This window comes from Rhamphochromis longiceps, linkage group LG8 (genome assembly GCF_057381845.1).
Source record: "Rhamphochromis longiceps isolate RC_006_pf linkage group LG8, R_longiceps_female_GT1.1, whole genome shotgun sequence".
Lineage (NCBI taxonomy): Eukaryota > Metazoa > Chordata > Actinopteri > Cichliformes > Cichlidae > Rhamphochromis > Rhamphochromis longiceps.
In genome coordinates this window covers 35,698,528-35,725,856 of record NC_140564.1, presented here as the reverse complement: position 1 = coordinate 35,725,856, position 27,329 = coordinate 35,698,528, and the positions used below count along the sequence as shown (strand labels likewise).

General features: G+C 44.3%; 1 protein-coding gene across 1 annotated transcript; it reads right to left on the bottom strand.

Moving 5' to 3' along the window:
- Nucleotides 1-294: 294 nt before the first annotated feature.
- Nucleotides 295-27,220, bottom strand: LOC146664422 (poly [ADP-ribose] polymerase tankyrase-2-like). Its single transcript, XM_085415181.1, has 27 exons — nt 27,076-27,220; nt 26,278-26,314; nt 25,883-25,958; nt 25,315-25,409; nt 22,695-22,761; nt 22,519-22,596; nt 21,530-21,638; nt 21,328-21,449; nt 21,123-21,214; nt 20,945-21,023; nt 20,662-20,833; nt 20,109-20,188; nt 19,692-19,837; nt 19,423-19,588; nt 19,079-19,298; nt 18,393-18,502; nt 6,050-6,238; nt 5,803-5,954; nt 5,594-5,697; nt 4,860-4,936; nt 3,951-4,071; nt 3,426-3,523; nt 3,086-3,160; nt 2,630-2,735; nt 1,557-1,743; nt 1,315-1,471; nt 295-357 (listed from the first exon to the last, which is right to left on the bottom strand). The coding sequence occupies exons 1-27, from the start codon at nt 27,218-27,220 to the stop codon at nt 295-297; spliced, it is 3,123 nt and encodes a 1,040-aa protein (XP_085271307.1).
- Nucleotides 27,221-27,329: the final 109 nt, after the last annotated feature.

Genomic DNA, 27,329 nt, shown 5'->3' with positions numbered 1-27,329 from the left:
TCCCATCACGTGGGTTCAAACATCAACAACATGTCGCGTGGGTCAAGTACATGGATTTGGTTTTTGAAAAATGACCTGAAATATGTGAACAACACATTTTTAACGACAAGAGGATGAAATCAACAGTCACATCACATCAGGACGGAAGACAATAAAGTGCATAAAACCACAAAAAAAACAGTCATCTGATAAAAACCTACATGTTTTATACATGGTATAAATAAAGTTTTCTCTGTGCATGCAGTTAGTGAAGATTCTGGTGTTTCTTCGTGTTTTCCTTCCCTGACTCCATCTTCATCTGTCTGCGGAGGCTTCAGGCTTTATGATCTGGTAGGTGATCAGGTACTCGGGGTAGGCCTGTGGGCGGCAGAGAGGCGTTCACTGACACTCTGTAACAGACACTCAACCTTCCCCAGTTACACCGAACTAAAAACTGATTCTTTCATTTACATTTTTTTTCTACAATCACTTTGAGCTGGTGTATATGAAACGTTCATAAAAGGTTTCATGACAATTTCACACTCACAGAAACTCTGCAGCTGTTCATCACCAACTCCATTTATATTCACAGAAAGCTTTGAAACCTTTTCATGCACACGAGGCTGATGAAAACAGATTTCTCTTGAAACAACACCGAGTTAACCCCCCAAACTAGCTCTGAGCTCAGTTCGTTCACACTCAGTTTGTTGTGAGGAGCTGCTGGTCGGCCTGGAACTGAATTTAAACTCAAAACAATGAGAGATGTTTCAACGCGAGCCCGCAGGCACCTCTCTGCTTGTTTGCGTTTGCAGGAAGACGACAGTAAATGTGACACTCTGACACTTTAACGTCCCCACTTCCTTCTCGTCCTCTCAGGCTGCTGCTTTCAGCACTAAAGCAGACCTCTGCATGTAATGCGACACACTTGTAACGTGGCTGATTGCTCAAGTGGACATGTATTCATGCCACTTTGTGAAGTGCCACTTCTGAGAAGATATTGGTTTTGGCACAAGACATTAGAAAATGTCCAACTGTCTGAGCACGAGCCGCTCTCTTCACTTATTCAACGACTATCTGTCACCTGGCTGTTTGTGTAGGAGACGCGTCCGCCCTTCAGAGGAAAGCTGAAGCCAACATGGCCGTGCTGCAGATTTAAGCAAAGCTCCACAGAGTTCGGTATTTAGCACGCTCGAGTTTGTGTGTTAAACCTTTAATAAAATTCATGATTATTTCTTCAAAACTCTTAATTAACCCAAAATATTTGATGTTTCTAAGACTCCAAACCACAGACTTTATCCAAAAATAAAGTTCTAAGGATGACGAGGTGTTTCTGACCTGCTCTCCTCTGTAGATGACGTACTCGGCCAGAGCGAGGCCGTTAACGCTCGGCCTGCCGGTGACGGAGTGGTGACCCGGCGGCGAATGAGCCATCTTCATGGCGCTGAACTGCAGGAAGGATTTACCCAGAGTCACCCTGCAGAACAACAGGTGCCTGCGAGGAACAAAGAAGCGTGAGAGTGGTGCTCCACTGCAGTCTGAGCACAGGTGTGTTTGGGGGTGGAGGTCAGGTGGTGTACCTGTGGCAGACATAGCAGGAGCGGTCTTTGTGGAGCGGACAGCCCGTCCCTCCTCCGATGCCGTAGACGTACTGGTTACTCTTTGACGAGTTCTCTGCAAAGTAAATCCCGGCGCCGAACATCCCCCCGATGTACGCGTGGTGTTCATCGAAGCCTTTATGGATGATGGCGTTGACAAACGGCGAGCCTGAGAGGGAATCGATGCAGTACGATCAACGCCCACGTTAACATTACTGTTTCATGTCATGATTCGTATGATTCACGCTTCTGTCCCAACAAGTCTCTACTTCACTATCTACCTGTGAGAGGTGACCGACAAAGCTTTGAGCACATCTGCACAGATCCCAGGACAGCTGCCATTTTTACATCTGTCCCTGAACGTCTCATGTCCTCTAAAGCCTCAAGAGGGCAAACAGCCGCAGACCTGACGGCTGAGTTTTCAGTCCTGTCATACTTCTTTATAATCCGCTTCACAGCCATGTTGGCGCATGTGTGGTTGGAGATGAGTCCACGTGGTCACATGAAGCAGGCAGGCATGCAGACATGCACGGACCGTCACTCAGAACGCGGCAGACTCGTGAAAATGAACTCCAGGCCTCGCACTGCGAAATCACCCCGATCACAGACAACTCTATGACTTTGACCTGAATTTGTGTTTGTTGGATCGTTGCCGGCGATGAGAGCTGGGTGTCCGTCTACAGTCCACCATTCACAGGCAAACATCAGAGCAGAAGACATAGCAGATGCCATCTCATGCTGGCTTTGAGCCACACCAACACATTCTTCACTTGTGACACTTCCTGAAAATCAAAATCGTGTTGAAGCATCAGTGTTTCGACACACCCGAGGAGGTTTAGAGGAGAAGGGGAAACAGCCGCACTTCCACCGAGGGATCTAAGAATGGCAGCTGTGCTGAAAACCAGCGATGTACGTGGCCAAGTTTAAATCATGCAAGTCTTCCCCCACTGCTCTACACTGGTACACCTGATATTATAGAGGTTAGATCTGTTGACTGTTCTCCATCACAACACTTTTGCTGCTTGTTCCTATATCATGATCTTTGGTGTTCTGACCGTGAAACAGCATGCGCTCATTGGAGTGGTTGTGGTTTTCCTCAGACACTTCCTTCCTGCGGTGGCTGTACCTCTCCCACAGCTTCTTGTTGCAGACCTTCTGGATCTGAAACACAATCAGCTGAGAGTCAACACAGTGACCTCCTCTAACCTCTGACCCCACCACCATCATGCCCAACAGATGTTCATGTGAGAATAACAATGTCCCGTGGAGCTGGGTCACAACGTCCTGCATCTTAGCACCAAGTCTGTGATGGCGACCGTGTGTAAGACCTGCATTCTCATCTAAACCAAACAAAACAGAACTCATACGATGAAAATGATCTCCTGTCATGTGCTACACGTGAGAGAGGGCGGCTTCAGATTCTTCATCTATGAAAGCAAATCAGCCCGCAGCTCAGAAAATGACCCAGCAGCAGCAAAGACGCAGCCCTCCAAGTCTTCGCAGCGAGTTACCTTGACCAGGTTGTATCTGTTGAAGACTCCTCCAGCGTGGCCGCCGTCTCGGTGCTCTCTGATGGTGCTCTGCATCTGACCAACACAAACAAAACCACATTAGGACCGCGGCCTGGTAGGCTGTTAGGCCTTTAATCTCAGCAAACGTCCTCTCTGTGTTCACTGCCACCTGCTTTAGCTTCTCCACACTTTCACTGTACGTGTACTTTATTCTGTGCACACGACACGTTTGTGTGTCCTGAAGTAAGCATCGCTCACAGCTGGCTCTTTCACAGCGATGAAATAAATCAAGAGTTTCAGAGTTAACCTGCAGGTCTCATCATCAGGTATGAGTCAGTACCTCCTCCTCCACCGACTGGAACTCCTTGTCGTCGGCCGAGAGGTCGATTAAGATCGTCCCACTGTTGGCTGTGTTCAGCGTCAGATACGGATTCAGACCTGTCACAAACACACAAATCAGGAGTTTCTCAGATACGATGGAGAAAAACTTAAAGCAAGCCAACCCCGACCCAAACAGTCGAAGTCATCGTGGTTACCTGCCTCGGTCCACCTGCTGGTATAACATGTGTTTTCTCTTCATTCATTAAAGCTCATGAAATGATTGGAATGTGTTTCAGTCATTAAGTGGAGGAGACCTAACCCCTGGCTCTCGTGAACCTCATCAGTAAGAGGAGGGGGTCCTGTCAATCAAAACAAGGGGCCTTAAAGGGGGAGGAGCTAAGAAATCATGCTCAGATCAGAGAAATAAAGATTATTTAGTGTTGGGAATCATACAAAGCTGCTCTGATAGAGTCCAATGATACAAATCTAGAGTGCACAATGAGCAGAATAACTCCAGTTTAAATGTGTGTGCGTGTGTCCTCACTCTGCGGCCCACTGATGAGCCTCTCCACTCCTTTGATGATCTTGTGTCTGTGTCCGTAGGCGTTGATGCCGATCTCCTTCAGCTCACGATGACCCATCTCCACCACAACGTCTAGAGTGATCTACACACACACACACACACACACACACACACACACACACACACACACACACACACACACGTTTACTGCCTTTGTAAGGACATTCAGTGACACAACCTATTTTTTGGGTCCAAAGAAAAACGAACCAGAAGCTTAAAACTGAGTCAGAAACCATCTGCAGGCCTTTGCTTGATTCTTTTATTTGCACTGAAACTAAACGACTCTGAAACTGATCGTTTATGAAGCGCGACAGCTGTCACCCAAACTAACCAAGCAAAGGTCATTACAGCTTCTCACAGCTGCTGCAGAGCGGTTTTACTTTTCATTCATTTAGGAGGTTTATCAGCATTCATGTGAAACATTATGCGCAACTGCCAGGTGCTGCTAATCAGAGGCTTTTGATAAACTGATGATCAACACGTGAATATAAAAGTTTAGGCAGACCCTAACATGCTAACTGAGACCTGTAAAGGTCAGAGTTCATTGGCTGTTTGGGAGGGGTTAGGGGCTGTTTTTTTTTGTTTTTTTTTTTACAATTTTAGCCAAATTAAAGGTGTTAACAGCAGATGAATCATGTGTTAGCACTTCCTGTTGATATCACTGGATATCTGTGATCTTCAAGTCTCTCCACAGTAACAGCAGGAATAATTGTTGTTCATCAGTCCTTTCAATGGATGGAAAGTTTCCTCATATTTAAATAAAGAAATTCTTCAATGAAAGTCGGTGCAGCTAATGCTCTTGTACCTGCCGTCACTGTTTCCTTACACACGGGAAACCTGCCAGTAGTTTGCCGGTGTCAAAGTTCTCACCTGCTCCCTGTCAAAGATCTCCAGAAGATGCTCCAACCCCAGGTTCTCCAAGAACTGACAGATGCTGAGCTCAGTCCCTGAACAACAAACACAATCAGTTCAGAAACCAAAACAAGACGGCGTTCATCCAGAGGCTCTCGGCACGCGATCCACAGGAATACAACTGACCGCAGTGGGAAAAGGAAAAAAGCAATTAAGTAGAACATCGCTCGGCCTGTTACCAAACTGGACGGTTCACACCGTCTGTGACAGAAACCCAACTATCCCTGCAGCTAACACTCGGGCAGGATACGTCCTGGTTGTCACAGCTTGATCGGATTGGTGGCGTCTTCTTTGGTGATGCATTTGGCTCGCCGTAGTTCAAACCTCACGGAAGATATTTAACTGATACTACAGTGATCCTGGGATTGATGTAGAACTGAGCATTTTTGCCCTTAGCACCTTAGCTTTCTGAAACCATATGTCATGCTCCCTGTAGTGGCTGAAAAGTTAGCCTCACCCTAAACGCTGACTCTAACAGGACCAAAACTTCCAAAATGAAGATCATGTTTTATTCAGTCATAATAAAATAATAAAGTAGTAAAAATAAAGCAAGAGGAAGCTTTTTATCTCCTGGACTTCAGGAGTCGCCCCCTGCTGGCCAGTTTAAGGCTCTTCAGCTCGGGCCTCACTTGTCAGACCTTCAGCGCAGGTTAGCTGTTGATTTCACATCACGTTTTTTTTTAATCACCGACCTTCATCTTTTTTCTCTATGCCCGGGGATCCCTCCGCAGCCAACAGCAGGGCCGACATCTCAGGAAATGGTGAGGACGATGATGGCGGCGGTGAAGACGAGAGGCTTGCAGCAGCGGCTGTGTTACTGGTCGCTGCTGCAGATGTGGAGGAGGAAGAGATGGAAGGGGAAGAAGACAGGAGGAGAGAAGGTGTGGGGCAGGCGGATGACGAGGAAGGGTTGGAGGAGAGGAGTGGTGGGATGGCGGTGACAGGTGGAGCACCGGAGGCAGACATCGCTACGCTGATGACCTGAGGTTTGTAACAGCCAGGGAGAGCGGAGGGAGGCATCGCCGCTGTTAGCAAGGCCCGGACATCATCAGCCTGCAGGAGGAAGAGGAGGAGGAGCTTATCAATATGTTTTATAACCACAAGCTGTTTTATGGTGGACTGTCCCTTTAACTCAGTGTGAGACTGACTGTGACCAGGTCCAGAGGCGACTGTCCTTCCTGGTTCCGCAGGGTCGGGTCAGCGCCGTGAGCCAATAGGAGAGCACAAAGCTGCGTGCGTCCCTTCTGAGCGGCCTCGTGCAGTGGCGTGAACGCCCACTTATCAGTGCCGTTAACACAGGCGTCATACTTGATAAGGAGAGCCGCCACATCCACGTGCTAGAAGAGATGGCACAATGTTCACACTCAGCAGGCTTTTATTGTGAAAGGAAATAAAAACTGATTTATGTCCTCTGATAATCGTGTTTGTGAGATGTGAAGACACACACACGCGCACACACACACACACACACACACACACGCTAACTGTGTCATTTCCCTCCTCCTCACTGAAGTGTGTTTGTTCACACTCCGTCTCCAGGGGCCCGTTCTTCGTACGTCGCTTACTACATCCAAGATCAAATGACACATCCAAGACCAAACCATCGCGCTAACGTTGAGCTCGCTAATCCGGTTCCCCGAACACACCTGCTGTTGACGATTAGTACAGCTGGATGAAGTAATGTGAGATCACTGGGTGTGGTAAAAGGGGCTACGCATCGATAGTAGAAACATTGATCGGCAACCCTCTGATTGGTCGGCGAAAATGTCGAAGGAGCGCTCTCGGTATTTTCCGGCAGCAGAGCAAGAACTCTTGATTGAGGGATTTCAGGAGTTTCAGAGTTTAATCAGAACGCAAGGGAACACTGCAAAGGCTGCAAAAGCAAGGAGAGAGGGCTGGCAGGAAGTTGCTGACAAATCAAACTCATAAGTAAGTTAATAATAACAATAATAATGGAGTGGATTGATATAGTGCTTTTCAAGGCACCCAAAGCGCTTTACAATGCCACTATTCATTCACTCTCACATTCACACACTGGTGGAGGCAGCTACAGGTGTAGCCACAGCTGCCCTGGGGCAGACTGACAGAAGCCAGGCTGCCATATCGCGCCATCGGCCCCTCTGGCCAACACCAGTAGGCAGTAGGGTAGATTTATTATATTACACTATATTATCCAATATTATATTACATTATATTATGTTATATTATATCCCCTTTCACATTAGAGCCACAACAGGACCCACTAGAACATGGGAACAAGTAAAAGTGAAATATAAGAATATTCCACAGAATGGTAATATTTATCACTTATATTGCTTTTAGTCTCTTGGAAAGAGACCCTGGAATACTCTGTTTGTTTGTTCATAACAGCAACCAAGAAAAGGGCAGAGCAAAAAAAGACAGGTGGTGGTCCTGCACCCCCTCGTCAACAAGTTGGTTAAGTAAATAATACCCTCACGGGAATATCGATATCTCTCAATGAGCACACTGTCGCGCTGAGCTAAAGGATCCTGTCTGTCCCGCAATATACGCTGAATCCTGAAAACTCTCCTTATCAATCTTGCACCTTCCGCAATGGGTGGCTCGCGTAGACGGACAGGACATGGCTGCGACAGGTTTCCCAAATCCACCTTCACTTTTATAGCCGTGGTCTCCCATCTTGTTGACGCAACAACATTGTCATCCCCTATGTAGCCGGTGTATCAGAAAAACTCAGGAGAGTTTTCTCCAAGCATGACATCCCGGTGCATTTCAGACCCACCAACACGCTCAGACAAAAACTGGTTCACCCGAAAGACAAAACGCCAAAACACAGACTTAACAATGTGGTGTATGCTGTACAGTGCAGTGAGGAATGCCCAGACCTCTACATTGGAGAGACCAAACAGCCACTTCACAAGCGCATGGCACAACATAGAAGAGCCACCTCCACAGGACAAGACTCAGCAGTCCATCTGCATCTTAAGGATAAAGGACACTCTTTGAGGATGCCAATGTTCACATTTTGGACAGAGAGGACAGATGGTTTGAAAGAGGAGTGAAAGAAGCATCTATGTCCACTTTGAGCGACCATCTTTGAACAGAGGCGGGGTTTACGACACCAACTCTCTGCCATCTATAATCCAGTTTTGAGATCCCTTCCCAGACGCCTTAACGCCCACTCACATCCTGGGCCATCTGACCTCAGGAATTCGCATGATAAGGTGGGGCCAGGTTTCACAATGAACACACCCGAAACTCTGGCTGATTGGGACCCACGCCCAGTTTCCCACCTTGGCTCAGGCGATTAGAGGATCATCAGGGGGTCCTTTTGTCCCTCTGTGGGGGGAAACTCCCACTAGGTTATATCTGGGACTCTCCACCATTTGACCTTAGAACTGAAGAAGCTTCTCGGATGAGAGGTGAAACGTCTTCAAGTAACTTAAAGAAGTCCAGACGCTTTTCTTTGCAAGCTCCTTTGACTACGATGACCTGGATGACTGAGAACCTTCACAGACGTCTCCCATCTTGATTACACGAAGTAATTTACAATTACTACTCTGAAATATGAATTACATCTGTAATAATCACATACATTATTAGATTATTCTGTTATTATATGTTACCTTATATATGTAATCAAAGTAGTTGAATTAGAATACTGCTGTAGATCACATTATACCCTTTAATATAGAGTGTGTGAGCTGTATGTAGTTTAGTTCTCATTATACTTTTGAGTTAACAGAACATATTCACATATTAGTTCATTAGATAAATGTGCATCACTCTGTATCCTTGATCTGCTGGGAATGTGTTACACTGTTTTCTTGACATGCTTAATTGTTGAATCATGAAGAGAAGGTTGTAAGCAGGAGACTCTGTGTCTAAAGACAGGGGAGATAGACAGACCACATTCCACACCCCCACCTTACAGAAAGCAGAGAAACAACTGCCGAGGTCATAACTTAGGCGCTGTAACAGAGAAAAAATGTGATGTTTTGGCTTTTACGACTAGCTGGGGGCCACTAGAGACTATAAAAAGCTGAGCAACCCGTCACCATTTTGAGACATGTGCCTGACCCTCTGGTAGCATCTCTCCCATCCGGACGTTGTAATGCTCTTATTGTTGAATTGTATGGAAATAAATGATTGTTGATTGAGCATTGATACACCGAGTATTGTCCTTCCTTCAGCCCAAAGATTCAAAGAATTGGGAGATTTCAACAACTTGGTGCCGTGTGACCCGGATCTTTGGTGTGCTGAGGAGGTGCAGATTTGACCTTTGGTGAGATCGTGAGGCGAGGTGAACAGAGGACCGGTCCAAAAATAAAAAGGTAAGCACAGCCTGTTGTATTATAAATACCAAATGTGCATATTGGGCTTTCCAAATTAATCTGTTCGCTGAGTCACATGTATTTTCACAGTAAATTTGTCGGTGTCTGGTTTTTGGCGCAAGATACTAACAACATAAGTTGAGGCTGAATTCCAGTGTGTTAAATAAACTGCTTCTACCGAGAAACTAATAAGACACTACGTTGAGCTAGTTGCAGTAAACTGCTTCTACCGAGAAACTAATAAGATACTACGTTGAGCTAGTTGCAGCCACTTTACCTTCCACATTTAATTTTGTCTAATACTGGCTTCTGTAGCAATAATACATTAGAATTTATTCTGAAGACGCGGCCATTAGTCCAGTACATTGAAGTCGAGGTTTGTTTATTTTGTTTATGGTGTCAGTGACGTCCTGGCTTTTGCCGGCTATGAAATAGAAGTTGATTTAAAGAAAAGCAGATGCTGGCTTCACGGTGCAGTTGAACGCTGGCAACGCGAGAGCGAAACACGTCCGTAGGTTTGGTTTATGATACGGCGTGTTCCGGTGGTGCGGCCGTGAAGTGCAGTAGTGGTTGGTGCTAGTTTTAGTACATTGGATAGAGGTTTTGACGGTGGTTTGTGGCGTCAGTCGAGTATAAAGGGCTGCGGTCATAATACAAAGTAAAAATTTAGTACATAGCAACACCTGGTTTATGATGTCAGGTATAACTTCGGGGATGCAAGCATCACTTTTATGATGCGACTTTGCCCCGTGGTGGCGGTCATAAGCGCAGAGAAAGGGGTATTTTGGTCTATGGTGCAGTGTGCTTTAAGAAGATCTAATAGTTGAGCTCAGAGGTTTCTGTGTAAAATTCCCGCTGAGGAAGAGTGTGTGTGTGAAGCTGCGAAGCGCGCTCTGGGTGCTGTTTTGTGGGTAAAGCGCGCACTGAGTGAGAGTGTGAGTGAGGCGCGCTCTGAGTGTGTTTTTTGTGTGGAGTGTGAAGCGTGAACACAGTGACAGTGACGGTTGATGTGTTTGATTAGGAGGACATTAGAGCAAATACACATTTTAGGATCAAAGGTTGATGCCTAGTGTACCTGTGGAACATTTGCCCTAGGAGTGGCGACCCTCCTGTCCGTGGACGCGTGGCCAGGACCGGCGTCGTCCGGGTGCCGAGGTGGTGACTTGGGGAGGTGAGGGCCCCCGCATAGCTACGGAAATAACACTGGAACGGCCGTGTAATCACGGGTTCACATTTATTCCGGACTAGAACAAGACACATTTTGCGAACAAACGTTGAGTCTAGATTAGTAAAGAAATATAAAAAGGTTGAATTCCTCGTTTCAGTGGTTGAAATTGTTGTGTGCCTGTCCCCTGACGAGTGTGAAATTAAAATAAAGAGGGAATTTGGAGCCACATGGAGATAGACGGGCATAATTGGGTGTATTACTCTGTGGTGTAATAAAAATAAAAAGGAGAGATAGTAAGAGGTGTGCAGTGGAGAATTATGGAGGAGTAGAGAGAGGAATGTGTTGGGAGACTGGCGTACAGTTTACGCTGTCAAGGTAGGCGTGTTGCCTGCTTATCTGTTTAAAAGTGATGAAAATGAAATTAAAATAAATCTCTTAGTGTGTTAATACAGGAAGCTGCGGACCTGGACCAACTGCCCCCACAAGCACAGCGGCCGAAGCAAAATTATAGGTAATGGGAACCACACCCAGCACGAATCAGCAGCTGTGAAAAAGACAGCAGCGAGGAGAGAATTAGAGGAGAAATTAAGAGAAGTTTTAACACATAAAATTGGGGCCAACGGACTTGTGGAGGTTGGGAAGGCGTCCGGAGCATCACAACAAAAAGGTGAAACAAAAACACACACAAGCAGAGAAATCTGAGAGAAAGGCTCCTTTTAAGGTAACGCCTAGTTTGAGAAAAGATAAAATTAACCTGCTTTTATACAAATGCACATACACGCAATGAAGAAACAGCTTACACTCATGAACACGTGAAGATTTTCCAGCAAGGTTAAAGAAAAATTAACATACTTAAATGATGAAGTCTATACATTACTGACAAAGAAACCCTCTGGGTTGCAGGACAACAATTTAACTAAAAAAAAAAAAAAAGGAACACTGGTCTAACCAACCAGGCAAGACACAACAAATTTAGTGGTTAAAAGATTCAAATTGTGACATGTTTTCTGTTGATTGATTAATAAAAGTGATTACTGAATGAAAGAAAGTTCCTTTTTTGGGCTTTTAAACATGATCTTAAGAATTTTAACATATACCGGTGTTGTCCTGTCAACTTGGTGGGTTAGGAGTTGATTATATCGGGAGACAAAAAACAAAAAAAGGGGGAGAGAAGGCTGACACAGGGCCTGGCCCCATTGTCTCCCCTCTGAATAACACAGCCAACACAACATCATTTTCCTGTTCGTTTGTTTTTGTTTTTTGTTTGTTTTTGTTTTGTTTTGTTTTTGTTTTTTCTATACATATTTAATTACAGGCTGCTTTGCCGGCCCTGAAAGCCGAGGCTGACTGGACTCCTGCTCTCCCCCATACGTGACACTGACCAAATGCTGCAACAGCTGGACCCACAACAACGACCTGAGAATGTCAACAGACCTGCAGGAATGTGATCTCATGCAGCCGAGACGGAGAGCACTAAACCTAAGGCCCGTTTCACTACACGGGGGAAAATTCCCAGACTGCGTCAGCTGACAGAGCTGTGACGAGACGCCCGCCAAGCCCGAATGAAAAGTAAGGCCGAGCGAAAGAATGCTGACCTTGATAACTTTGCATTCACACTGTGCAGGACAGTGATGGACCAACACGGATGATCGGGTGGCGAAAAAGGGCGTGACCGAGACAGGAGGAGTAACTGAGGTCAGAAGGCACCTCAGAATGGACAAAAAACACAGAAGAAGATGCAGGTTTCACCTGCGGTGAACATCGACACTGGAGAAAGGACTGCCCCAATTGGGGTCAGAACCAGGACGGACTGAATTTTGAGCAGCAGCAGCAGCAATGGTCACAAACAAACTGAAAAGGAGGGGGGGCAGGACCCCAGGGCATGCTTCAGGCCGTGGTTTACCCAGAACACCAGAACAGGAAAGTGATGAACACACACACACACACACACACACACACACACACACACACACACACACACACACACACACGTCTCCAAACACACAGATTCAGAATGAAGTGAAATACACACATGAACACGTGCACTCGTTGAGTGAGTGAGAAATGACACACACACACACACACACACACACACACACACACACACACACACACACACACACACACACACACACACACACGGGAATGTTGATTCACTGAGAAGTGATGCACACACATACACATGCACACGCTTGTGCAATGAAGAGTGATCCACACGCACACACACATACACGCTGATGCAATGAAGAATGCTTTGCTTATGCTGATATGCCAAATGCTGCACACAAACATCCCAATGCATAATTTTTATGAGGAGCCATTGATTACCATTAAATACTTAGAATGTGTTATATGTCACCCAGAGGGCATTTATGTAGATTTTAGGAATAAGGTCTAAAAAAGTTTGGTTATGAAAACAATGTCTGTGCGTGATGTCTGTTTATGGCTCAAGGCCTTGACTGAATTCTTTGCTGTGCTTCACACAGCCCTGATGAGGAACAGTGGCACAGAGTGAAAAATGATGAATTAATAGTGTAAGTTTAGGTTGGAGTACGGCATTTTCTGTCATTGAGTTTTAATTCAAGGAGGAACAAAAGGTGTTACGGCACCTGAGGTTCTCATTCCCACACAATATTGTCCCGGCAGGAAGCAAAATGTTCCTGTGAATTTCTGGTTGATTGTTTGGTTTTGTTTAGCGCTAGCTTGATTTTATCAGTGAGCTTTGGCTTGTGTTCTTTCTCGTAAGCGAGAGAGGGATAGTTTTATGCTTGGACATGTCTGCAACGGGCCCTAGTTTGTGTTATTTTAGTAGTATTTTGTTGGTTATGTCTGTTTTCGTTTTTGTTACAGTGCACTGGAGAAAAAACATCTGAGAGGTGTGATCCACCGGTGGTGATATGTTGATATTTTGTGAGTTCATGATTTAACAATCAGCTCTTTAAACAAGGCCTGAAAGATTGAAATTTAAAGCGCTATAAAATATTATTACTGTAAACAGTTGCAAAGTGTGCTTCTCCATGATTGTAATTGGCTTGGGAGAAATTCACTTATAGGGAACACTGATCTAAAAGGATTGCACCGAGTCAATCCGGCCCAAAAAACAACAAGGAATTGTTTTCCTTTAAAATGATGACGTCATCTTGCTGGTGATGGAGGCTCGAATAGGTTGCGCGGGAGACTCCATTATCAGCAACATCTGGTATGAATGTGTATGGAGGTATGCATGTGACTGGACTGTGATGGACTGACGACTAAAAGTTTTGACTGACTTGATACTGAGACAATGACTGCACCAACTTTAGGATTAGTAAATGCCAATAAACAATTCATAAACAATTCACCCAGCCGACAAGAGAAGGGTGGATGCTTCGCTTTGTTTTGTTTTGTTTTTTCAGGAGCAGGAGGATAAGAGAGACTGGAGGAGGAGACTCTAGCTTCACATAAGTATGAACTGCAGACTTAACACTGTGGTTGCTGATTTTGAGTTACCGATGTTTGCATTAAGAAAACTGTGCTATATTAGCTGTGTTTTGATTAAGGTATCATGTTATATTATTGGGAATGCCAAATGCTACAGTGGAGAAGACTTTTGATACCACTCATGACTGGAATATGTTATTATTAACCATAGCAGGCCACTGTAAAAAGTCAATTAAATTTTATAGAGGAAAATCGCCAAAACCTTAACAATACCTATGAATGGCTTGCCACATTCAGAATAGAGATATGCAATAATAAACATTGGTCCACGTGATTTAGGTTCTCACTTGAAATAGTAAGTTATTAAATGTAGAATATAATCGACAGGGACATTTGATAGGATGTGGTACTGAAAAAGAACAAGAGCAAAGTAAATAAAGAAAATATTGTGTTTAGTTTGGATAAATTCAAATTAAAATGTACCATTACACTCAGAGGATCAATATGAAATAAAACATATGCAAAATTTGTAGGAAGTACATGACTGATAACTGTTCTGTCCTGAGCGTTTGTTTCTAGAGCACCCACTTGACCACACCAACAGTTTCTCGCCACCGAGGAGGGGTACTTGCAAAAAGAATAAAATAAAAATCTGAGTTTAACAAAACATTTTAAATGTAAATATCAAGCTTACCTTTCTTTTTCCATGAAATGTGCTTGTGGGCACGCCAGCCATTTTGAAAAGGTGGGCAAAACAATTGGCAAGGCCACACCCCCACACATGTGATATAATTTTAAAGGTACTGTTGCCCTCTCTAAGAAACATCAGGAATTAGAGGAGTGGCAAGTAGAGTATGCGAGCTACAAGCAAAAACTAAAATGTGTACTACAGTGTGCAAAAATGAAATACTGGGTCATCAGGGGGTCATGAGGGACATTTATAAAACTAAAAGTCCCACTAACCTTAAAGTGCATTTGAAAAGCCCACACAAGAAGGTTAACCTAGCTTACCTAGAAGACCTCATCAGGGGGAGCACACTCCCCCTCCTTGAAGAGCTCACCCACTCAACCCGCATCCCCAGAAAACAGCTAACCCCAGATAAGGCAGCGTGATGTATCCCGAGACAACAGGACTGGGACATCTAAATAAAGGTGTGAAACAATCGCCTTCAAAAGGTTATCGATTCACTCCAACCAAAATTAGGACCACACGGTGCGGCAAGAGTTAATAGTTATTAGTCTCAACACCCAAGGATAACCAGAAGAGCATGACTGATATGATGGAACTGGGATTTTGTTACACTTAATTTTTGCAAAACACAAATAAAACTAAATTGAAACTAAGGATTTTCAGAAAATAAAAACTACACTAAACTAGCAAAGAATTGGTAAAAACTAATTACAACTGGCAAAAATTGAAAATCTGGAGTCGAAACTAAATAAAAATAACAACTAATGGAAATGGCGAAAAGTTTAAAACCCTGGTGCAGAGATTGGCAAATCTGACCAGGAAACGTTATAAAATGGATTGTCAGGATAGTCAGCGTTAAAGCCACTTTTGACAGTCCATACTAGGATGGCATTGGACATCTTCGGGGCAGAAAAGGGTTGGTGTGACCAAGGTGTGGTTTGGCTTGTTGTATGTACATTTCAAAATGTTACAGCTCTGGATGGACCAGTTACCAGATATGATGTCACTAACCTTCTCTTTTAAGTGTCTAGCTCCAATGAATTGACACATGGGAGTGTGTCAAAAAGGGGGAGTTGAGTCCGAACATCAAACAATGGTGTTATGAACATTTTATGACTTTATTTGTGTGTTTAATAATTTAGCTATGGTAAAACTTAAGCTTATAATGTGGTAGACTTAGAAATGGTTCATTAATTTTTGATTTCTTTTACACACACATAGATTATGATTAGAATAGGTCCTGAACATAATATTTTAAACCAAATTTGAATCATTAGAAGAACAATGGATAACAATATTAGATTATCAAGGCTAGGGAGAGAGGTGTTTTGGTTTTCTGTCTCTTGCAGAGAAAGGAACAGACACCAGACGGGGACCCGGAGATGTGAGGACCCTTCACAGCAGGGACAGATGTAGGGACTGCCGAGACAGCAACTGGGGTCAAGTGTCATGACGTTTGGGCTCCTGGAGAAGATGGATCCCACAAACACAGCAATAACCATGAAGGGGTTGGCGAAAACCAGGAACACCAGACCAACGAGGTTCAAGAGGCTCTTGGCAAAAAGGGGGACACGCCGGTGACCCCAAAATACACAGATCTTTGTTTGAAATCGGGGCAGAATAATCCCCAGAACTGTGCAATGACTAAAGGGTGGTCTAACCCCGGAGGTCGAAGAAAGAAGCTGAGAATCACCCAACTGGAAGACACTGGTAGCTGCAGCAATAAAAATAAAGGTTAAAAGCTCCTTAGACAGAGGTTCTAGTCTAAGTACATTTGAAAGGTATAAGGGGGCATTAAAATGGGAGTGGAAAACTGGAGCACCAAAATAAAGCTGTGGGAGAATTGGGGAGTGATGGGAGAGTCATCTGTAACTGCTGTTATGGTTGTAAATCTAACTTTGCTTGCATCTGAACTGCGTGAACACAGAGGTCATCCCACATATGGTCCACCCGTTAAAGGGGGACAGAGGGCCTCAGGATCAAGAAAACCTGGACCTTGCAACCCTGGAGTGCATGTTGTAAGTGATCTCTTTCAGAGATCAAAAGGGGGAATTATTAGATTATTCTGTTATTATATGTTACCTTATATATGTAATCAAAGTAGTTGAATTAGAATACTGCTGTAGATCACATTATACCCTTTAATATAGAGTGTGTGAGCTGTATGTAGTTTAGTTCTCATTATACTTTTGAGTTAACAGAACATATTCACATATTAGTTCATTAGATAAATGTGCATCACTCTGTATCCTTGATCTGCTGGGAATGTGTTACACTGTTTTCTTGACATGCTTAATTGTTGAATCATGAAGAGAAGGTTGTAAGCAGGAGACTCTGTGTCTAAAGACAGGGGAGATAGACAGACCACATTCCACACCCCCACCTTACAGAAAGCAGAGAAACAACTGCCGAGGTCATAACTTAGGCGCTGTAACAGAGAAAAAATGTGATGTTTTGGCTTTTACGACTAGCTGGGGGCCACTAGAGACTATAAAAAGCTGAGCAACCCGTCACCATTTTGAGACATGTGCCTGACCCTCTGGTAGCATCTCTCCCGTCCGGACGTTGTAATGCTCTTATTGTTGAATTGTATGGAAATAAATGATTGTTGATTGAGCATTGATACACCGAGTATTGTCCTTCCTTCAGCCCAAAGATTCAAAGAATTGGGAGATTTCAACAACATGTAATAGAATGATTAATAGTACATTTCCCTTTTTTAGGAAATGACCTGTATGTATCTGTGTGACATCAATGAAAGGATCAAGTGCTGCATTATCTTTAGTTACATTGATGTTATTTATTTATGGTGAAACAGTGGTGGAATATCGCTGTTGCTTTCGTATAAATGAAGCGGACATACCTGCGTGGCCGCGATCTAATCCTGTTTACATAAAGTAAACCTGCTCCCGAGCAGGTTTACGCTTACGGCTCTGTTGCTATGACAGCAAGTCCCGGATGAGCTTCGGGGAACCGAACGATCCAAGATCACGCGAAATCGTCAACAATCTAATCCAGCTAACTTACTTAGCGAGGTACGAAGAACGGGCCCCAGCTCACCAGTCTGTGTGTTTTGGTGCACTTAAACCAAAAGGGGGCGGCACAGGGGAAAAAACAAAAGCTCAGTTAAAGCCTTTATTACTGCCACACACAATAGAGCACAATAAGGCCACATTAGACACAATGGCACCACCATGTGGTCAGTTAAAAAACTACAATGGTGTAGTTTATCAGCCTGTTTCAGGCTGTCCTGTGATTTCAACTAAAGAAACCTTTCAGCAATCACACTGAAACATCTCTCAGACGCACACTTTTTGTTTGCTTTGTCAGGCGTGTGTCTGTCTTCGCGATTCTGATGTTGTGGAGAGAAATCTGTTTACACCGGCACTTTCTGGGTACTTTCTCTCTTTTTTTCCTCCTCGGGGAGATAATTACATGTTAGCATAAAGACTGTGTTTAAGGTTAGAGTCCTAAGCTGGATTAGGTGTGTGTGTGTCTGTACCTGTCTGTCTATCTTTGTGAGGACCAATCTTTTTCTTGTATCTAGACATTTGTGGAAAGTGAGGACTTTTGTTCCTCATCACAGGGCAAAGCTTCAGCTGGTTTCGAGTTCATAACAACAACAATAATAATAATAATAATAATAATAATAAATAATAATAAAAAAAATGGATTTATATAGCGCTTTTCAAGGCACCCAAAGCGTTTTACAATGCCACTATTCATTCACTCTCACATTCACACACTGGTGGAGGCAGCTACAGTTGTAGCCACAGCTGCCCTGGGACAGACTGACAGAAGCGAGGCTGCCATATCGCGCCATCGGCCCCTCTGGCCGAGTTCAGACGTGGTTTTAGGTTCAGAGCTAACGATGTGTGTGAATGTTATCCCCGACTCACCCCGTACGAGGCAGCGTTGTGCAGAGGGATCAGTCCACCTTTGTCCTGAGAGTTGACCTCAGCTTCGTGCTGCAAAAGGTACTCTGCCACCTCCAAGTTATTATAGCCCGCTATACACACAAAGAAAAACATGCGTATACATATGTATGACAGCATGTTGGAGAAATTAATAATGCAAGAGAATAATTTAACATTTAATAGAATATTTTAACTTTAGCAGGATGTAAAATATAAATTAAATGTGGAATCAAATATGTGAAACTAGATATCACAAAAACAAGTCCTCTTTGCCATCGAGCATTCAGGCGTCACTTTGTCATGACTGTAAACTGTTTTTATATATATATATATATATATATATATATATATATATATATATATATATATATATATATATATATTAACAGGATCTTAAAGTGAAACCACTTAAACCTGCATTCTTTGGCCAGCAGGGGGCGTCTCTACTGCATGCAAACTTCTAATATATATGTGCAGCTGATAAGCTGCAAAAATGTTTTGGATCCTTTAATTTGTTACTAACTTGTTACAAATGTAACAAAACTATCCACATAAACAGCTCCACACCAGGGGGCACTGCACAGTGGAGGTAACACGGACTGTCCTTTAAGACTACACCTGCATGAATAATGTAGGCGCTGGTGTTTCAGGTGTGTGTATTTATGTACCGGCCAAGTGCAGCGGCGTGGAGTGCCTCCCGTGTTGGTCTCGACAGTTGACGTTGTCTCGAGTACAGAGTTTCTTCATTCGAGCCAGGCAGCCTTTCTTGGCGGCGTCCAGCAGGGCGGCGTCACCCCACAGGAGGTCCTGGATGTCCTTGTCGACATCCTTCACCAGATCCAGAGGGGTGTTACCGTCCCGGTTTTTCCGGGTTGGGTCGGCGCCATGCTGGAGCCAGGAAATAACCAGAAACTAGCAGTTTGACTCTGATGTTCAGTGAGCTGTGTGGTGCTGCTGCTTCTATCCTTAAAGTGTTTATTCGTTTAAAACACGTGCGTGTGTCTGTGTGTACCTGCAGCAGGAGTTTGCAGATATCGTATTTGCCTTTGGCGGCAGCTTCGTGCAGCGGTGTGAACTTCCAGAGGTCAGCCACGTTGACCACGGCGCCATGAAGAACGAGCAGCTCTGCGACTTCATAATGACCGTAGGAACAGGCGTTATGGAGAGGAACCAAACCGCTGCAGCAGAGACAGAACCAACGCACATTTTTCCACCACACAGAGATGAAGTCTGACACATTTCTTCTGCTCGAGTCTGAAGACACGCAGTCCTCCTCCTCACCCTTTATCCTTGGCGTGGACGTCGGCTCCGTGCTGCAGCAGGAACTGGACAACTGCCAGACGGTTGTAGCCGGCAGCAAAATGCAGCGGCGTGGACTGCCGACCCTCCACGTCCCTGCAGTTCACGTTCTGTGCTGTGCAGAGCCTCTGCAGATGCCGATGAATATGGTGTGCAGAGACAAAGAAAGCAGAGAAAAAGGGAAAGAGTTAATTTGTTCAGTAACTTTAAGTTCAACAATGAAGCAACATCTGGACCAACAGAACCTGCAGTTCCTCTAATGTCCAGCAGGGGCTCCAGCAGTGAGTCGTGCAGGTGTAGCTCCTAGCTTTTGCTAGTGAACTGGAGGCACTGAACATTTTGATTGCGTGAATGTGTTCCTGGCTTTAGAAATCAGACTGGTCCTCTAACATGGCTAACCTTGACGACGTCCACATCTCCAGATTTGGACGCTTCTAGCAGCTGTCGGTTGACTTCAGAGTTCCCGATCAGAAATCCTTCTGCAGAGACAAACAAATGAAACACAGATGAGCAACAAAGGTTTAAAACTAGTGACGTGAAAGTGGCAAAACAAGTGAGCAGGCAGCTCATTTTCTCATGACTTGGTTTTAGAACAAGAGACGTCGCCCTCTGCTGGTAATTAGAATGACAGCAGGTTTAAGGCACTTAAGCCACACCCACCTTTCATTTCAGTTTATGGATTTTAAAAATAGGACGCAGCAAAGGTGCACCATGTGTCTAATAAGCATTGATCATTCTTCTACTGATTTTGTCGTCTTGATAAATCAGTTGATCACAGCCGGTTTCTCCCAAATTTACGAGTTCTTAAATTAAGTTAAAGGTTAAATAAATGGAAAAACATGACTCTATTCCAAACATTCACGTGTTTGGTGTAGCAGTGTTTCTAATACCTGCTTTCCTTCTTCGAGTTAAAAAACTGACTATTAAAAGCAGGCTTGATGATTTCCGTCACCTTGCAGTATCTCCTGCACGCTCTCGTTGCCCAGCTGTGACGGTGACAATCCCTGCAGCGACGTGAGCAGCGGGTCGCAGCCGGCGGTCAGCAGCAGCCTGCAGGTCTGCAGGTGGCCGCAGCGAGCGGCTCGATGCAGCGCCGTTTGGCCAAGATGATCCACCGCGTTCACCTGGACGGAAACGACAGGCGGGATTCGTCTCAGGTGTTTCTGATGCTGCAGCGACACTTTCTAATGAACGTGCTTGGGATTAACCACACATTTCGGCTGCCGTTCGCTCACCTTCGCTTCATGTTTCACCAGAACCTCAATGACATCGTTGTGGGCTTTCTCTGACGCCACGTGGAGCGGGGTCTGCAGGCTGAGGGAAACGGTGACATCACAAAAAGATCACGAACTGTGTGACATCACAAACATCACTGAAACAGGAAGTAAAACGCTCTGACACCTCGGGACCCACTGTTTAGTCTTCTCGTTGACGTTGGCGCCCTTCCTCAGCAGAACTTCACATACTTGCTTCCTCTTTGGGTACGGAGAGGCAGACGCACAATGCTGAGAGCGCACACACACACACACGCTTGTTTTTAACACTGAAAATTGTCAATCCATTAAAATCTGCGTGAGTCACTCGGGGCGACTGCACAGGACTGAACACGGCGCCTCACCAGCGCCGTCTCCTGAGTGTGCGGGTGTTTGAAGCTGATGGTCTCCACGCTCAGATGCTTTTTCACTTGAACCATGTCGGCGTCCCTCGCCGCCTGCAGCAGGCTGTGACCTCTGAACTCATCTGAGAAAACAGAAAATCCTCAATGTGCACGCTAATCTGCTAATGACTGTTTGACTTATTTTCTTACAAACAGGACGTACAGGCGAGCCGCTCCTTCAGCTGTGCGGTTGGAGCGAGGTCGATGGAGCTTTTATTGTGACAGTTCAGGAAGGTGGGGTCGGCGCCGTAACTCAGCAGCAGAGAGCACACCTGTGCAAACATACGAGGGCCACCTGAGTAAGAACTGGGGAGGAGGGACTATTTCTACAGCAGAAAGTAGTTCCGGTGCCCATGATGCTGTGCTCTGTGTGACTGTTCAGAGTTACTGTGTCAAACATAAGGCCTGAGGGCCAGAATCAACCCGGCAAAGACTCCAATCTGGCCTACTGGACATTTTTGGAAAAGTTAAAAGACGACACAGATTATGGACTTTAACTTGATTTTCACAGCTTGTCCTGCTGATAAAGACAGAGCCATAGTATAAAGTAAACGCAGAGTTATAAAGTAATAGACAACTAAATCTGCAGTAGAAATATGTTTCTATTTTGTGTTGACTTTTACACATTTATTTTTTTAGATTAAGTCCAAAGAGTGGAGCTGACAGATCTCCGCAGCAGCACTTCTTTTTCTTACATTGAGATTTCTCAGGGATTAAATGTGCAGTTAAACTTTTTCACCAGCACTTAAGATCAAAGCGGTCTGTGTGTGGCCCGCAATAATCTGCTTCATATTTATTGGTTATTTGGATGAAGCAGCTGTTTTAAGGAGAAAGAGCGTACACGGTGTCATTTCAGAAGCCTAACTGGCATCACAGTGAGGTTTTGTCGGGAACAACAGGGAGAAAACATGTTTAATGAAGGCGCAAATATCCGACACACTGCAGCGCCATCTAGTGACCAAATAAAAAAACCGCAACCTCGAGGATGCTTTGAGTGTAAGAGCTGCATTAAGGAAAAAACTTTGCATTTTAATTAAAATGCAAATCTTCAGTTTTTCCATCCTGAAAATTCTGTTGATGAATGCTGTCCTGCAGGTGTTGAGCTCCAGGGTGCGCTGTGATTGGCTGTAGTGAGTTTTGTGTTTGTTTTACCTCAACACGGTTCTTGGAAGCAGCTTCATGCAGAGGCGTGAACTGCCACAGGTCCATGGCGTTCACGCAGGCGCCGTGCTGCACACGGAGACAGGACGGATTAGTATGGGTATGACCCCCACCCCCACCATGTGCACAGTGCCCGTTCTGCTCGAGCCTGATAAAGTGACAGATACCTTCACCAGCAGCTCGGTGACCTCGTAGTGGCCGTACGAACAGGCGTTATGAAGAGGAACCAGGTCCCTGAAACAAACACAACAGCGAGCGGTCAAAACTGCTGCTGCGTTTAACACGTCACAGCCGAGGTGGAGCACTGCGTGTTAAAGAAAACCATCCACAGACTGCAGGCCTCTGTTGAGCCTTACAGTGAAAACTAAGGTCTCTAATCAGAAGTACCTGACTCCGTGGTATAATTCTGAAACACGTACCCTAAAGCAGATGACTCGTAATCTGGAGAGGAAATGGCGTGTCACAAATTTAGAGGATCATCATTTAGCCTGGAGAAATAGTTTGCTGCTTTATAAGAAAGCCCTCCACAAAGCCAGAACATCTTACTATTCATCACTGATTGAAGAAAATAAGAACAACCCCAGGTTTCTCTTCAGCACTGTAGCCAGGCTGACAAAAAGTCAGAGCTCTTTTGAGCCAACCATCCCTTTAACGTTAACTAGTAATGACTTCTTCACAAATAAAATTTTAATCATTAGAGAAAAAATTACCAGTAATCATCCCACAGATGTAATATTATCTACAGCTACTCTTAGTACCATTGATGTTAAGTTAGACTCTTTTTCTCCAATTGATCTTTCTGAGTTAACTTCAATAATTACTTCCTCCAAACCATCAACGTGTCTTTTAGACCCCATTCCTACAAAACTGCTCAAAGAAGTCCTGCCATTAATTAATTCTTCTATCTTAAATATGATCAACCTATCTCTAATAATCAGCTATGTACCACAGGCCTTCAAGCTGGCTGTAGTTAAACCTTTACTCAAAAAGCATCTCTAGACCCAGCAGTCTTAGCTAATTATAGGCCAATCTCCAACCTTCCTTTCATATCAAACATCCTTGAAAGAGTAGTTGTCAAACAGCTAACAGATCATCTGCAGAGGAATGGTTTATTTGAAGAGTTTCAGTCAGGTTTCAGAGCTCAGCACAGCACAGAAACAGCTTTAGTGAAGGTTACAAATGATCTTCTTATGGCCTCTGACAGTGGACTCATCTCTGTGCTTGTCCTGCTAGACCTCAGCGCAGCGTTCGATACTGTCGACCATAATATCCTATTAGAGCGATTAGAACATGCTGTAGGTGTTACAGGTACTGCACTGCAGTGGTTTGTATCATATCTATCTAATAGACTCCAGTTTGTGCATGTAAATGGAGAGTCCTCTTCACACACTGAGGTTAATTATGGAGTTCCACAGGGTTCAGTGCTAGGACCAATTCTGTTTACATTATACATGCTTCCCTTAGGCAGCATCATTAGAAGACATAGCATACATTTACACTGCTATGCAGATGACACCCAGCTCTATCTGTCCATGAAGCCAGATAACACACACCAATGAGTTAAACTGCAGGAATGTCTTAAAGACATAAAGACCTGGATGGCCGCTAACTTTCTGCTTCTTAATTCAGATCAAACTGAGGTTATTGTACTCGGCCCTGAAAAGCTTAGAAATATGGTATCTAACCAGATTCTTACTCTGGATGGCATTACCTTGGCCTCCAGTAACGCAGTGAGGAACCTTGGAGTCATTTTTGACCAGGACATGTCCTTCAATGCACATATTAAACAAATATGTAAGACTGCTTTCTTCCATTTGTGCAACATCTCTAAAATTAGAAATATCCTGTCTCAGAGTGACACTGAAAAACTAGTTCATGCATTTATTACTTCCAGGCTGGACGACTGTGATTCATTATTATCAGGATGTCCTAAAAACTCCCTGAAAAGCCTTCAGCTGATCCAAAATGCTGCAGCAAGAGTCCTGACAGGGACTAGAAAGAGAGCAGATTTCTCCTGTTTTGGCTTCCTGTTTAATCCAGGATTCGAAATCCTGCTCCTCACATACAAGGTCTTAAATAATCAGGCCCCATCTTATCGTAATGACCTTGTAGTACCATATCACCCTATTAGAGCACTTCGCTCTCGCTCTGCAGGCCTACTTGTTGTTCCTAGAGTATTTAAAAGTAGAATGGGAGGCAGAGCCTTCAGTTTTCAGGCCCCTCTTCTGTGGAACCAGCTTCCAGTTTGGATTCAGGAGACAGACACTATCTCTACTTTTAAGATTAGGCTTCAAACTTTCCTTTTTGCTAAAGCATATAGTTAGGGCTGGACCAGGTGACCCTGAATCCTCCCTTAGTTATGCTGCAATAGACGTAGGCTGCCGGGGATTCCCATGATGCATTGAGTTTTTCCTTTCCAGTCACCTTTCTCACTCACTATGTATTAACAGACCTCTCTGCATTGAATCATATCTGTTATTAACCTCTGTCTCTCTTCCACAGCATGTCTTTATCCTGTCTTCTTTCTCTCACCCCAACCAATCACAGCAGATGGCCCCGCCCCTCCCTGAGCCTGGTTCTGCCGGAGGTTTCTTCCTGTTAAAAGGGAGTTTTTCCTTCCCACTGTTGCCAAAGTGCTGCTCATAGGGGGTCATATGATTGTTGGGTTTTTCTCTGTATCTATGAAGCGCCTTGAGGCAACTTTTGTTGTGATTTGGCGCTATATAAATAAAATTGAATTGAATTGAGACAAAGGAAAGGGCAAAGAAGCTCCACACAGGCACTTACCCCTTATCCTTGGCGTGTACGTCAGCGCCGTGCTGCAGTAACAGCTGCACCGTCTTCACACGGTTGTAACCAGCGGCGAGGTGTAGCGGCGTTGACTGAAACAACAACAACACCCAGTGGTGTGTTACAACACAGGGACACACCGACACAAGCCTCCACCCTGCTGTCAGAGTTATGACCGACAGGAAGAGTTTCTCTACATGAGTCTATTCATGTGAGCCACACTCACCAATGACCCACCACTAATCCATTGAACACAAGGAGCTGGATCCACGATTTTTAGGTTCTGTCTCCATTTATTTTTTAGATATTTTACTGTTATTTTAACCATTTCATTCATTTCTGCATTATTTGTGCTGGTTAACAATATTTAAACCATGTATCTGTTATTTATATTTAACTCAATAACTTTCAGTTTACTTTAACCATTTATCAGGGGCGGAGCTAAATGGGGGGCACCTGTGGTTCTCATGTGCCCCAAAATGTGATTAAACTGATTAGGCATCACACACTTCTTAGAAAAAAGCGTTCAGCTCAGTCTGATATAAATTCAGACCCTCATCGTTACCTTTCGCCCATCACTGGCGTGACAGTTGACGTTGAGCGGCGTCAGCAGAGCCATCAGCTTCTGTTCGTTCCCGCTCCTGTGGAGACATCGGCATCACGTTCAACAAAGCTGGAGTTTAATGAATTATATTCAAGGCGTCAATTTCAGAAAAATCTGCTGATGTGTTTTCTCATGAATGTCAGAATCTACTGAAACGAGAGCAAGCGCTGACAGACTCTCACTTCCTATGTTTCTGAGAAATGAATCAAAAATCCAAAACTTCACATTTAAGCAGCTAGAAAAGAGAAATTTGGGGATTTTTAATTTTAAAAATGACACTTGTTCGTTTCAGCTGTAACATCTAAACATTTATGCTTCAACCAAACAAGGTGATACAGAATTACAGAGTACTGTACCTGGCACTTTCCAGAAGCTCATCTTTTCTGTATTCACCTGCAAACAAAAGAAAACAGAAAAAAACAAAAAACACAGGAAGAAGCTGATAAAATGTTTCTCTAAACTTGACCTCTGACCTCTTTTTCTTTCAGTCTTAATATGAACCACAACCAAAGTAAAGGCTAATGTGAAAAAAAAGTAAAACAAAGCTCAATGAAATTAACAATTTGCTAACATGCTAATATTTAGCAGCTATGTTTACCTTTTTCTGAGTGTATTTGCCATAAATACCAAACGAAACTATTCTGCTCATTGTCTTTGTTTCTGTGCCGAGTCTCGACTAGAGAAGCTTTGCCTGATTTATCTTATTTATCGTAAAGTGAGTTTGATGTCAGCTCATCGTAATCGTAGCAAAGATCTGCAGAAACTGAGTAAACGGAGCAATGTGAGGGTTTCTCCCTCAGGAATTACAGTCAGCGCATCACTGTGGGCTAAGTGATGGGCTGACGGTCATTTTTATTCTATATTAATCACATTTCATTTTGCATGAGCAAACAGACTAGGAAAAAAAAGGGGAAATATAAGCACTTACTTCCGGTGCTCCCTGTGCGTGGCAGCCTGTTACAGCAGCTCAGCTCATTCTGAGCTTCTTTCTTATCTCCTCGTTATTTTCTCATAATTTTTTGTAACTAAAGTTTTAGCAATTAGATTCTGCAATCATGGAGTACCGTTTTGTGCTAGTCTTGGTTGTCTTTCTCTATTTTTTTCCACCTTTTTCACCCGTGTCTGGGAACCCAGCACATGGATCCTTTGTTTACAGTAGGGATCAACTGTTAGCGCTGCGTCCCGCAGCGGAGCTGCTGGCGGACAGACACGACATTCCCAGCGAGCTGAGGAGGAAAAGACGTGGGTGTCGTGCTGGGAGGGAGCGCCTTCGCCCAAGAAGGAAGCATTATAGACCATCTCTCCCTTCTGCAATCACTGGAAATGTAAGATCGCTGCCCAATAAGATGGATGAGCTCACGTTGCTAACCTGGTCACAGAGGGAATACCGGTAATGTAGCATCATGCT